Source organism: Struthio camelus, chromosome 26 (assembly GCF_040807025.1).
Source record: "Struthio camelus isolate bStrCam1 chromosome 26, bStrCam1.hap1, whole genome shotgun sequence".
NCBI lineage: Eukaryota > Metazoa > Chordata > Aves > Struthioniformes > Struthionidae > Struthio > Struthio camelus.
The window spans coordinates 4,768,014-4,780,323 of NC_090967.1; the positions used below are offsets into that span (position 1 = coordinate 4,768,014).

The 12,310-nt window shown below is 41.7% G+C and overlaps 1 protein-coding gene across 2 annotated transcripts in view; it reads left to right on the forward strand.

The window, feature by feature from the left end:
• Positions 1–12,310, forward strand: part of KDM4B (lysine demethylase 4B) — a 97,113-nt gene that overhangs the window by 69,609 nt on the left and 15,194 nt on the right. For both annotated transcript variants that reach the window (XM_068919739.1, XM_068919740.1), the window contains 4 exons: positions 1,889–2,406; positions 3,928–4,048; positions 7,348–7,526; positions 8,736–8,958. In XM_068919739.1, coding sequence (XP_068775840.1) covers positions 1,889–2,406; positions 3,928–4,048; positions 7,348–7,526; positions 8,736–8,958 — 1,041 coding nt within the window. The remainder of the gene's footprint in view (positions 1–1,888; positions 2,407–3,927; positions 4,049–7,347; positions 7,527–8,735; positions 8,959–12,310) is intronic.

Sequence of the window (12,310 nt, forward strand, 5' to 3'; positions counted from 1 at the left end):
GTAAATGAAGTCATCAGAGCAGTCTTCTGGGAAATGTCTGGGTTCAGGTGTCTGCTAGAAGATTTCTGCAGAGATTTCAGCACTTCCTCTCATCGTGGGGTTATCCTCCTTGTCTTTTCACCCCCTGCCTCCTTCAGATATCACAGTAATGTGTGACGGCTTATCTGATTTTCTGTTTGCTAAGTTTGGCTGCTAGGCTTTGGTCTCATCCTTACTGGAAGAGCCTGAGGAGGTTGGGATTGGTAAATCTGCATGATTGGGGTGAACAGTCTCTGTCTTCCTCCCCTCACCATCGTGTTAGTGGGGAAGTGACCTTTTGGAGCAGAGTCATCTAGTGACAGTGTCTGCAGGTGAAAAACAATCTCTTATGAAACAAATTGGGTGCTGGCAGCTCTCTGTGGAGCATCTGTTATTTACTTGTCTTTGAGTGAACTGATAGCGTTATTCGTGAAAGGGGGAAGGGGTGAGCAAGGGGAACATACATCACTGTAGATGGGATAAGGCAAGCAGCGAAGGCATCTCCTGTCCAGACCTAGAGACACTCAGTCGAGGGCCAGTAGGAGTTTGAATTGTGACTGCCATGGGATGCTCTAAAATCAGGCTGTTTGGCTCTTTCAGCAGAGTTATATTGGGAAGAGAGGTGGGGAAGGCTTTTATGGGTGGTTCCTGCCTCTGTGGAAATGTCTGTCTGTTCACGGAGAGTTTTGCCTTTTGCAGCCGTATAAGAGAGCTGCAACTCCATGCAGATGAAATGAGTGGTAGTAAGCCAGGAGGAAAGAAGGGGTTGAATGGAGCAAGTGTGTGGAAAGTGTATCTCAGTAACCGGTTTTGGCATGATGGTTGTAATAGACTTGGTTCATTGCTGTACTTGATTCATGCTTTAAAGGCTTCTTTTGAGGGCCTTACAGTAGAAATCTTTTGGTAATAACCATTCAGATATCTTTGTTCTTCATTTCTCAGGGCTATTGGATGTGCTGACACATGGTAATACTGCGATAAGAGCTATGCTTGTGCGTAGAGGGAACAGTAAATGGGGGTGGTCTGGAGGTCAGAGCAAAGTAGTTATATAGAAACCTAGAAATACAGATTGTTAATCGTTTCAGACTTTGCCGAACACAGGACCAGCCTGTCTTTTTGTGCAACTGTGACTTTTCTTAAATTAAGATCTTTGAAGGGCGAGGTCTAGAGGCGTGTTATTTTGCTCGTGTGGGTTTAATGGCAGAAAAGACAAGCAGGTATGTTTGGCAGGTTAGGTTTTTGTCTAAGCGTAAAAGAGCAAGTAAGTTGTCTAGGTACAGAAATGCATGCCTTGATTGGTACTCGTCCTTAAAGTAGGAGGATTTCTGGCATGAATGCGTTGTGTTCTGATAACTTGCGCTTTCCCTACTGAAAAGGGAAAGATGGAGGATATTGAGGTGCTTTGTTTTGTTTAATCTTCTAGTCAGTAAATTAGGCACTTGAATTGGGGATTGTGAATTACTTGCACAGGATCATTTTTGTTCAGGGAGGTGATTGGTTTTGTCTAAGTCAGGACTGATATAATATATTACAGGTCTTATTGCTCTCTGTCCAGTTTCTAGAGGATAGATATTTTCTCTCAGAGGTGGCATTCGTTTTAGCAGCCTCTAAATTCTTGGCAGTCCAGCCAAGAATTAAACAATCCATAGGAAAGACCTGAGCCTTTTATTTCTAAAGTAGGCTGCTTCAAGTCAGTGCTGAGGTGCAGTTGAAGGTATCTACAGCCTTCAATTTGCCTGTTTGAATGGACAAATAGGACCATGATGTAAGGTGTTAGCCCAGCATGGAGGTGTTTGGTAAAAGGGGAAGAGAATTAAATGCCCAGAAACCTTGACATACAAAGTTCAGTGTTGCCTATTTCTTGAAACAGGTGACTGCAAAGTAAAGGCCCGTCCTCCAAAAGTGAAAGGTGAGAGGAAGAAGAAACATATTCTCCATCAACACCAGCACCATCTGCAAGCACCTCAACCTCTTCTGCAGCAGCAGCCACCGCTTCCAGTGCCACCAGCTGCATCACAGCAACAACTGGCAGAAGAAGAGGCACCAGCAGCACGGCCACCGATACCCACAGCAGCACCCTCGTCATCCACAGCAGAAAAGAGCTTGCCCCCAGCTCCCCTGAACGTTATCCAGCCCTCAGAGGCACCAGTTGAGGAAGAAGAGTTTAAGCCTCGGCCCATCATTCCCATGCTTTATGTGGTTCCACGGACCAAAAAGGTGGTGTTTGACAAAGAACGCATGTCCTGCCAGCAGGCATTTGAGCAGTTTGCCACGCAGAAGAGTCCCGGATGGCGGGAGCAGACAGTCCCTTTGGAAATTCCTGTGAAGGAGGAGGAGAATGCAGAAGCAGAAAATCCAGAGGTTGCTACAGCGGTCAGTGATTTGCAGGTATGCGCAAGGGAGCAACTGTGAGATTTGCTCATTTTAAGTAGCCAGTTGGGTACCAACATGGAATGACTAGGAGTGCTAAATTGTGCCAGAGTCTCTAGTGGGATTGTGCACTTTTTTGAACCTTAGAGTGCTTTACAGGAAAAGATACTGTTCTCTCACAATACAGTCCATGTAGGTCATTCCTTTATGTTAGCTTATTTATCAAACTCGTTATTTTCTTCAAAGATAAAATAGAGGCTTTTCCTCCTACGAACAATATGGATGTTATTGGAAAGATCATCGCAAATATTAGTCAGGAAGACACCGCATAGGCACATTGCTACTGCATAGCAACCATTCCAAGGGGGCAAAATCAGTCCCCAAGGGAACTTTGACTGCAAGGACATATCGATAATTTTTTTTTTTCCTCTCTTGTTTCTGACATCTGCAACTGATGGTATGTACTGTGTGCTTCCAGGAATTGGCCTGCTGTATAGTGCTGTCTAGGGATCCTTTTCTTGATGAGACTTTGAATTGGAAAAGTTGGTAGGAACAACCTCTTCCTGGACGATTCGGTCCCTGACATATAATCTATTGCAGGCATCCCTTCCCTTGGAGAGTGCTTTCCTGAGGACAGTTTCCAAAAGAGGAAGCAGGAAAATGTTCAGGAATTAGCAGCAAATCAGAGCTATATGATGTAGCTTTGTTTTTCTGCATGATGCTGATGGAAGAGCCAAGGGAATGGCAAGGCACTGTTAGAAATTGTGGGGATAGAGGGGAAATGTGCACAGTCATACAGGCACGGCGCAATTAGAATACCTTTTACATAAATGTTTCTAAGACGTAAAGGCTGCAGACTAGAGAGGAGAAACACTAAGGGAGTTGCTGTGGCTATGATGGGCTGCTGTCAGTGCCTTCATCTGCTCACTCCTGCATGTAACATGGCATGTTCTTGGATTTCATTCGTAATGCTGTGGTAGCACAACTGCTTGTCTTCACGCTGTGAACCAAAGTGCGTCGTACTGTCGATTTCTAGTGCAGACTAGACCTGTGATGCATTACGTGCCTCTCAGCAGAGGGCTGTGAGCCACTACGATTATGATACATGCAGTATTGACAATGTTGGATGGCACAGGGGGTAGTGGGTATAGTATCAACATGCTTGTCAGAAGGTGCACACTAATAATCTAGTAAAATGCTTCCGGTTTTACTGTACATAACTTCCATGCTAGGGTGTCTAGCTGTTTATGCGATTAACCAGATATAAACTAATGCAATTGTCAAACGTGAAACTGTTCTGAGGCTATTCTGGTTTTAAGGAAACACTGTAGTTTACCCAGCATCTTATGAGATAACATTGGCTTTATCTATTACAGTAATTGCCTGAGGAGGCTTTACTGAGTCCAGCTAAAAGTCAGTGAAAAGTTTGTTGTGTAAATCCTTCTCTTTATGAGAAGGCTTCGGCCTCTGTTGCCCTGTTCTCTCCGTTGCTTGCCAAGAGACTTTGGGGGTTCCCATCTAGCTTCTGCTTTGTTTCAGACTGCTGCTGCTTTTTCAAAAATGAAGATGGAGATAAAGAAAAGTCGCCGTCATCCACTAGGCAAGCCACCAACCCGCTCCCCGTTGTCAGTGGTTAAACAGGAGACCTCAAGTGATGAGGGTGAGTGCACTTAGATGTAAAGAATGCTTATGTGTCTCGTCTAATCTGAAAAATTGCTAAAGGTGGCTATTAACATAATTGGATAGACTGAAACTTTTAGTGTTATACTCAACTGATAGAAAATGCAGCATGTTCCCATTTTGATAACTCATCCGGAAACAAATGCATCCATGGGAGATGCCACTCCTCACCTCCTGCCCTCTTTTACTCTGAAGAAGAATATTTGCTGGATGCAAAATGAGGCAGCATTTTGGGCAAAGGGAAGAAGAGAGTTCACAGAAAATAGCATCTTAAAGTAAAAGCTTGCTTTTAGAGATTCCATTAGAATTAGATCTGCTCACCTCAGAGGGAGGCGGAGTTTAGGTCTGCTGCTAAGTGTATAGGGAAAGTTAGTATTAACTTTCTGGTTGTCTTTCTAATTGTAATTCATGTGAATGTTGGGGGTCTAACTTTTCTGTTTTAGCAGATGAGAAAGTCTCTCAGTGGTTAACTGAATATCACTGGTTTTCCTTTCTCACCCTCCAGTCACTGCAAAGCCTTAGCAGTCTGGACAAACTAAGAAAAGGACTCTGGCCTCTCACTTTTGTCGTAGTACAATGTAATATATGGCGTCTGTGTCCTGCCTACTGTATAAAATACTCCTAATGTTAAAAGGTACATGGTGAGAAGCTTTTGCACAGGGGCAGCTACTTGAAAGTGTAGGTGCCAGTCCTTGCTTTCAAGGAATTTATAACTTTATATTCAAAAGGGCACAAGACAGCCTCTTTCCTGTTCCCTTTTCCTCTTTAGAGAATGTATCCGTTCATTTTTAAAGAAACTTTTTGTATCAGTGTGTGATATACTATACATACACAGCTCCATTCCCTTAGCGGGGATGATGCATACAATTTCTTGCACATGTGAGGTGGGGAGTGAAGCCTAAAAGGGCAGTTGAAACTAGTCCTTTTATTTGGGTGCGAAGACCTCGCAGGGAACTGAAGGATTCTCATTAGACAGATTCTCTTCACTGTTTTGACTTGTGGGTTGCGTACAGAGGCCTTGCTGGTTGACTCAGGAGCAACTTTCTGTGAAAACTGCCGTTTCTTGGGAACTGATTTGCAGTGCTATTGGGCAAGATCTGATCAAATAGATTCTTCTGTTCCCCACCAGGGAATGCAAGAAACTCTCTGCGCTCCTTGTTTTTTCAGGACTAATGGATAAGGATGATCTGGAGACTGCAGTGAGGAAGAGTGAGCATATAAATTAAGGGAACACAATACACCACACTAAAATTCAGTTGAGACAAATTGTTAGCCTTCTCTCCCTGTGTGTAACTTGCTTGAAATGTGGGAGCCATCCTGAATGCTACTTCTGACCTAGAATCCATCCTGGGATGAGTGAAGGTGATGATCACATACAACAGTCATTTCCTTTTTTTTCTTAGTCTTTCACTGTGGATTATGATCCTGGTTTCCCATCAGCTTTCATTGATTCTGCTGCTATTTTAAATCCATAAATGCTTGCCTTTCTCCAGGTGTGCTTTGACTAAATTTTGGAGAAACATGTAGTTTGCTTTTGGCTTGTGTCTTAAAATGTCATTGAAGGTGCTAGATTTCTTTAAAAGGTGAGTGGTAAGCTCTTCTTGAAAATAAGACCTCCTGAAAGTATTGATTTACATGCCCAAATTCATGTCAATGGTGGTTGTACTTCATGCATGTTATGGACATGCAAGCATGTTTTGCAGAAGTTACAACTGTAGAACACTTCTGCGTAAATCTGCCCTCTTGTGAGGGCCATCTCTGATACTGATACAAGCTGGACTGGCAGTCAGCTCATGGCATAAGCATAATTTCCTACTAGGAAGGAATGCCTAACTCTCATCCGCTGTCAAGGCTCTTTCCGTTTGTCTCCCTTTCCACTGGAATCCTATGCAGCAACGCAGAAAAGGCTATAGTATTATTGTTATAATACTATATTGTTAGTATTATTGTACAATTATTGCTAGCCTATGGGTACCACTTTTCAGTCCAAGGTAAAAAGCAAAGACACATGTTAGGAAGTAAACCTTATTTTAAGCGTGATAAAGATGCACAGACTGTTCATAATTTCAACAAAGAATTGATTAATTGAACACAGTAAAATTTCTCATGTTGTCTGACAAATATATGTATCAAATTAGCTGGGGGGAGCACTTAAAATCTCACATGTAAGCTTAGTCCTAAGTGTTTTACTACAAGTTCCTTTTATCCTTTTCCCGTAGCACAAGAGTCTGAACATCTTAAAAGGGAGGTAAGAATGGGGCAGAAGCTTAGATTTGTTGAGAGCAGCACATTAACTGCGTATTTCCAGTAATTAACAGTGAAGCACAATTTGGTTTAATGTGCTGGGCTCTGGGGATAATGTTCCACTAAGATGTTTTTGAGTTCCTCAGAACAAAACTGCTGTTTTGGGCTCTTTGCAGATTGGCAATGCAGTGAGCAATTTGCACTTAGTCTTGCATGGAAAATTTCTTGAACACTTATAGTGACTCAAAAACTCTTTAATAATGTATGGTAAGAAACTTGGACCCCCAAACTGACACGAATAGATTCTGTGGTGGTTTATCATAAAATACCAAGGGCCTTTTAAAGGTTTTGTAAAAACAAAGAATTAGTAAACTAATTAGCGCAAACAGTACCTATTGGGGCTCTGACGGAAGAAAAGGTGGTGATGAATGTAAATCGAAGGCTTAGCGGCTTGCACTTGCTGGGAAGCAGCTGCAGAAAAGTAAAATGAAAACTGGAGCTGTGGTTATCTCATGGCCAAGACTCCTATTTGTAGGAACAGGTAAGGGATGTGCTTGGTGAAGGACGTAACAGACTTTTGCTGCTGACAGATGGGGCCTGGGAGCTAGCCTAACCAAAAAGACCACCACGAGTTGCAGGCATGCCTCCTGGAAGGGAAAGGGCAGTTTTGTTACACTCGTATCTTGCGTTTTGGACTTGGCTTCATTATAGGGATGTTAGAGGTTTCCGTGACTAAAAAAGTGGACAGAGTTAGGAGGACAACAGATCTCTAGTTTCTTTTCTTTGTTTTTCTCTTGGCCAGTTTCATCAGGCCGTCAGTGTGTCTACCTTGCTACCCTACCCATAAAGTGGAGATTATATTCATTTTAATGAAGTATTTGAGACATACAGATATGGAGAACTATCGATGAGTTAAATTTCCTTATTTATTCAAATTCTTGTATTGTTGAAACATCAGCCGTTTTGCCTTACCTTGCTGCGTTTTGCCTATACTAAGGATTTCCTGTTGTTTTGGGATTTTATTTTTCTTTCTAGAAACGTTTCCATTTTCTGGGGAGGAAGATGTGAGTGACCCAGAGGCTTTGAAATCTTTACTTTCCCTCCAGTGGAAGAATAAAGCACATAATTTCCCAGCTGAGAGAAAATTCAATGCAGCTGCTGCCCTGAGTGAGCCATACTGTGCTGTCTGTACCCTCTTTTACCCGTACAACCAGGTAATTCCTGACACTGCTGCAGATACGTGAATCAGTGGTGGGTACTAAATGGGTGGCTACTGCATAAGTTGTGATAGACGTTTGTAAGAAAGTGAGAAGACTCCTACAGGTTTGTGCACCACAGCAGTGTGTTTGGATCTGGCAGAAGCAGTGCACAGAGCCTTTTCTGTTATCTTTCCTGGCATTCAGCTTTCATTTTTTAAATCACACATGCAAAACTTTGCACTGCAAATAGTAGCTCATTCAGGGAACAGAAACAGTGCCATACAGGGTATGTGACTGGTGTTGTTTAGGTAAGTGCATGGACTTCTGAATGTTTGCAAACAGGCAACAAAACAAAAGTTTGCTCAGTAAGCATATACGTGTTTTTTGGAAACTTTCAGTATGGTTTGGGATGTGTCATGAGCAGAAAGGCAAATTTATCAGGTGAATTAGCTATTTGCCCAATTGAATATTGATCTATCCTTGCATGCCCATACAGCCGAATAACAGCTCTGCGTGTCCACTAAGAATACACGTGTTAGATGTGTGTTTACATATGTATTGAAAGATTTTTTTTTTTTCTGAGAAAAGCAGAACTGTCACCTCACCTTCCAACAAAACCTCTTGATTTATTATACAAAAATAAAAAGTCAGTCCAGGATTGCTAGATGTTGTTGTATAATGATTGTAAGGAAAACTGGGTACAGCTAGGCTGTTTTAATCCATTGTTTTTAATTCTGGTTTGCTACCAGAAACCTTGAAATGTCCTTCTGGAGAAATTCTTGCGGCAAGAACAGGGAAGGGTGCCAAAAGGATGGGAGAGGGGGAGGGGAGATCTTGCTATTATTAATACTCCCCCGCCCCCCCCCCCCCCATCATCTTGATGTTTTCAGCTGCAGTTTAGGGATTTGATCCCTAAAAGTTTACACTTTTACAGAAGAAAAACGGGGAATGCTTTTCATTATTCTGACACTACTTTGCGCTTTCAAATTAAATTACAAATCCCAGTACATGCCTAAAGAAGAGAGAGGAGCAAAAGGCAGGGAGGGAGGGTATGTGCGAAAGGATGGGAGTTTAAGTTTATTATGTGTGGTGTCAGGTGGTGAACGAAAGGAAGAGTTTTTTTGTTTTTTGTTTTTTTGCAAGGGAAGTCCTCTGTCTTTGAGGCTAAAATTATTTGTGATTAAGGAAAAGAAAGATTCCATATGATGATATTTTTTCTTTAAGTCCTTACAGATGGATAAAGAGGCTGTCCAGGTCTCTGGAGGGGAGACCACCTCCTTCCTCCACCTTTCCAAGTGCGGACAAAAGACCAAGCCTCTGATCCCAGAGATGTGCTTTACCTCAAGCGGTGAAAACACAGAGCCCCTTCCTTCAAATTCATATATTGGGGAAGATGGAACCAGCCTCCTGATCTCCTGTGCCAAATGCTGCCTGCAGGTTCATGCTAGTGAGTGTTTCTTTCTTCACCAAAGCATTTGGCTATTCAAATATAAATCACAAGTTTCTTTGCCTATATTCAAATTCCTTTGGGACGTTCTTGCTATTCCTGTCACTCCCAGTTTTTCCTTTTCCGGTGCTAGTATGTGTGTATGTTCTGTCTCGGCAGTACGTGTAACAAATACGAATATTCTTTCTACTATTTGTAGTGCTGGCTGACAGAGATTCTTCTCTGTTTCATAGAAAATGTACATGTTTGCTCTGTAAGCTCTGTTGGTGGGCTTGGAGCACGAGGAAACTAGGTTAATATAGCCAGGCATCTCTAGATGTGGGAGCGCTAAATAGAAATCTTCATCTTACATGGGTGTGAAGATCGGTCGTGGTACTGATTAAAACCAGCTCAAGGGAAATAGCAAAGGAAGGAAAAAGAGATACAGTTAATGTAGTAAGTCAGCCTCCGCTTCCAAACTTGCTTTGGAATATCCCCTGTTAACAAACCCATGTACAAAAGTCAGTAGCTGCTGAAACTGCAGGAGATCAGCCCTTAAAATGTTTTCAGCAGTAGGTCGGGCTCCTGCTGAGACAGTATCTATTAGAGAAGAGTCCATTAATTATTGGCCACTTTTCTCTTTCTGACACATCTATTACACGCTGGTCTTCTCAACGGGTTCAGCAAAAACGGATTGGTAGTTCAGTTTCAGGAGTACTGCGAGGAAAAGGAACTTTTTTCTGTCTCAAAACTTGTGTCATCCAGATAAACTTCCTTGGATAACAGAAAGGAGATGTTCTAGATCCCTTGTGAGTTAAGATAACTTGAATCTAGATTGGAGCTGAGCAGAAGTTTTAGGTGTATAGCTAGTTTACAAAAAAAAAAAAAAGTTGAGCAAACTATTTTGCAGACATCTCAATTTCAGTAAATAATTTTAGTCAAAGTATCAGGGAAAGTTAGAAAAAAAAAGTTAGAAGAATGTGTTTTATTGTCACTCTAAGTGCCTCAAAGTCTTTTTAGACTAAACGGTGCCAAGTAAGCTAAAGTGGGAACAGAGAGAAAGGGGGAAAATTTTTTGCATTAGGGCTTCCACGTCCATGTTACTGTAGTAGAGCATGAGCAGCCTAGCTGTTCCTGTGTGCAGTTCCTCCTAACTAGTTTTGGTCTTATGGTTTGCATTACTGCTGTTTTAAAACTGAAGAACATCCAAACCAGGCATCTTTGAGCAAATCTGATTTGTGATGGGTGCCTCGGCTTACCATCCTTTTATTTTGATGCTCTGTCAGTACAAGGAGCCTGTTCCTGTGGGATATATGTTGCCTTTTATTTTTGTAATAAAGCAGAAATCACAAAGCTGATTGCACTCTTTTCATATGTTCAAATATTGGCCCATTGGGTAAGGTTGTATTGTTCTTGTGTGCATCAGAGATTATGGAGTAGTATCTGAGATATACTTTATTAGTGTCTGTGTTGCTGCTTGTAGGAATGGCACTTGATTACAAAAAAGGAACATATGTCTGTTTGTTTCTCTGCTAGTTATGTCTAAAATAAGATCTGATTAATCCTGATAGACTGTACCTTCGTTGTAGATTCTATGACGTCTAGTTAGCATTTGCACTTGTACTAGGAGATGTGGCAAATTACTGTTCAGCTGTTTGATCTTGACAGATGGGAAGTTTTATTTGACTTGCATCAACTGGAATTACTTCTGTTGTTCCAATTCTATAGACCAGAGGTCACCATGCAGCTCAGCACGGCTGTCTCTTGTGGAGAACTAGCATGCAAGTTTTGTTTCTGTCCTGTATCTGTGAAATATGGTCACTTCAGGCTAACAAGAGTGTATGATGCAGAGTGAGTGTGAGGATAAAGACTTTCTTATATCACAAGTTGTGGTCTTTGTTGCAATCAGACCAGAGATGCTCCATCTCGTACATCCATATGTATTCCATAGACTGGTTTATTGAAGTGATTTCAGTGACCGAACTCTGATTTGGGAAGAGAGTCATGTGGGCAAAGTAATGTTAATCTGCAGTTTCGGACAGGGTGTAGGGCACTCTTTTTTGTTTTAGCTGTGCTGGGCCCTTGGAGGTAGGAGTTAACTTTGGCCTTCTAGCCTGATGTGGTCTTGAGTCGCTGGTTGTTTTCTTGTCGCTGCACTTGCAGGCAGTGATATGCATTTGACTTCGCTGCAGGGGATCTATTTGGCTTTGTTATAGGATTGCAATGTTCGGGTGTATTTTGGCTAACCTGGCAGCATGCTGTAAAACCATTTGGCAACCTACATGTTAAAATTTCATTTAGAAGTGCCCTCACCCAGCTGTGATAGACTGTGACAACAGCAAGGACATACAGAGAAGGAATCTTCTGCGAAGGTTTCTAGGCTTTTGAAGTACTGACAAAACTGAAGAAAAGAGCATACTTTGCATGTTTCTTTAGCATCTTTGGCAGAGGGGAATCTGGAGTTCAGTAAGCCTGACTGTTTCCCCCCTCATATCCCATGTCCACCTACCTGGGACTTGAAGCAAGAAATCAGTACTGGAATTTCAGCCGGTTCCACGCAGCTTTGAGCTCCAGCAGTATTTTAATTAAGGCTGTCCGTTTCTGTTTCAGCCCAATTTCCAGACTGGATTTTTAGATGCAATGCCTCTATCCTTTTTCTCGGCTTGGGGTTGAATCTGCTTTCTTGATTTGCTGGATGATAAAAAGAGACTTCAAGTATGGGAGACAGCTATGGATCTATATTATTGACTTTTTTTTGACATGATGTTTATCTGGTTAAGTGGCTGATATTTGTAAGTCAGGCTATCATGGCAAATTCCGTGTTTCCTGAATATCTTCTTTTCAGTTTAGTTTAATAAGGTGAATGTTAAATAATTTCCTCTCCAGCTGAAATTTTCCATTCAATTCTGTTAGGACAGGTTAAGGCCATGGAATGAACTTTATGTTAGCTAGGATGCTGCCAGCGATTTGTGATACCCATGTTTAATTTTCTGTGGCTGTATTGACTTTGTTGCAAGCTTGGGGACATGGCATAGATCCAATTTTTCAAAAGTGTTTATATGCCTTCTTCCTATTGTCTTCAGCAGCAAACCTCAGTGCCTTTTACAGAATTCTAAGGGCTTTTTTGTCTTATTCTCCTGCCTTTGTAATGGGAATAATACCACGTTCCTATTTTGGTGCTGCAGAGAATAAACTTGTAGGAGAATTGGGTACTTGCATGTTACAGAAATTGATGCTCTACAAAGTCAAATGTTTCTAGCACTTTCTTTTTCCTGAAGCTAATATTGGTTTTGATACTGTTAAAGGAAAATATGGGAAATACATGTTTTTAATTTCATTGCGATATTACTGGCTTTGTCCTTCTTCATAATAC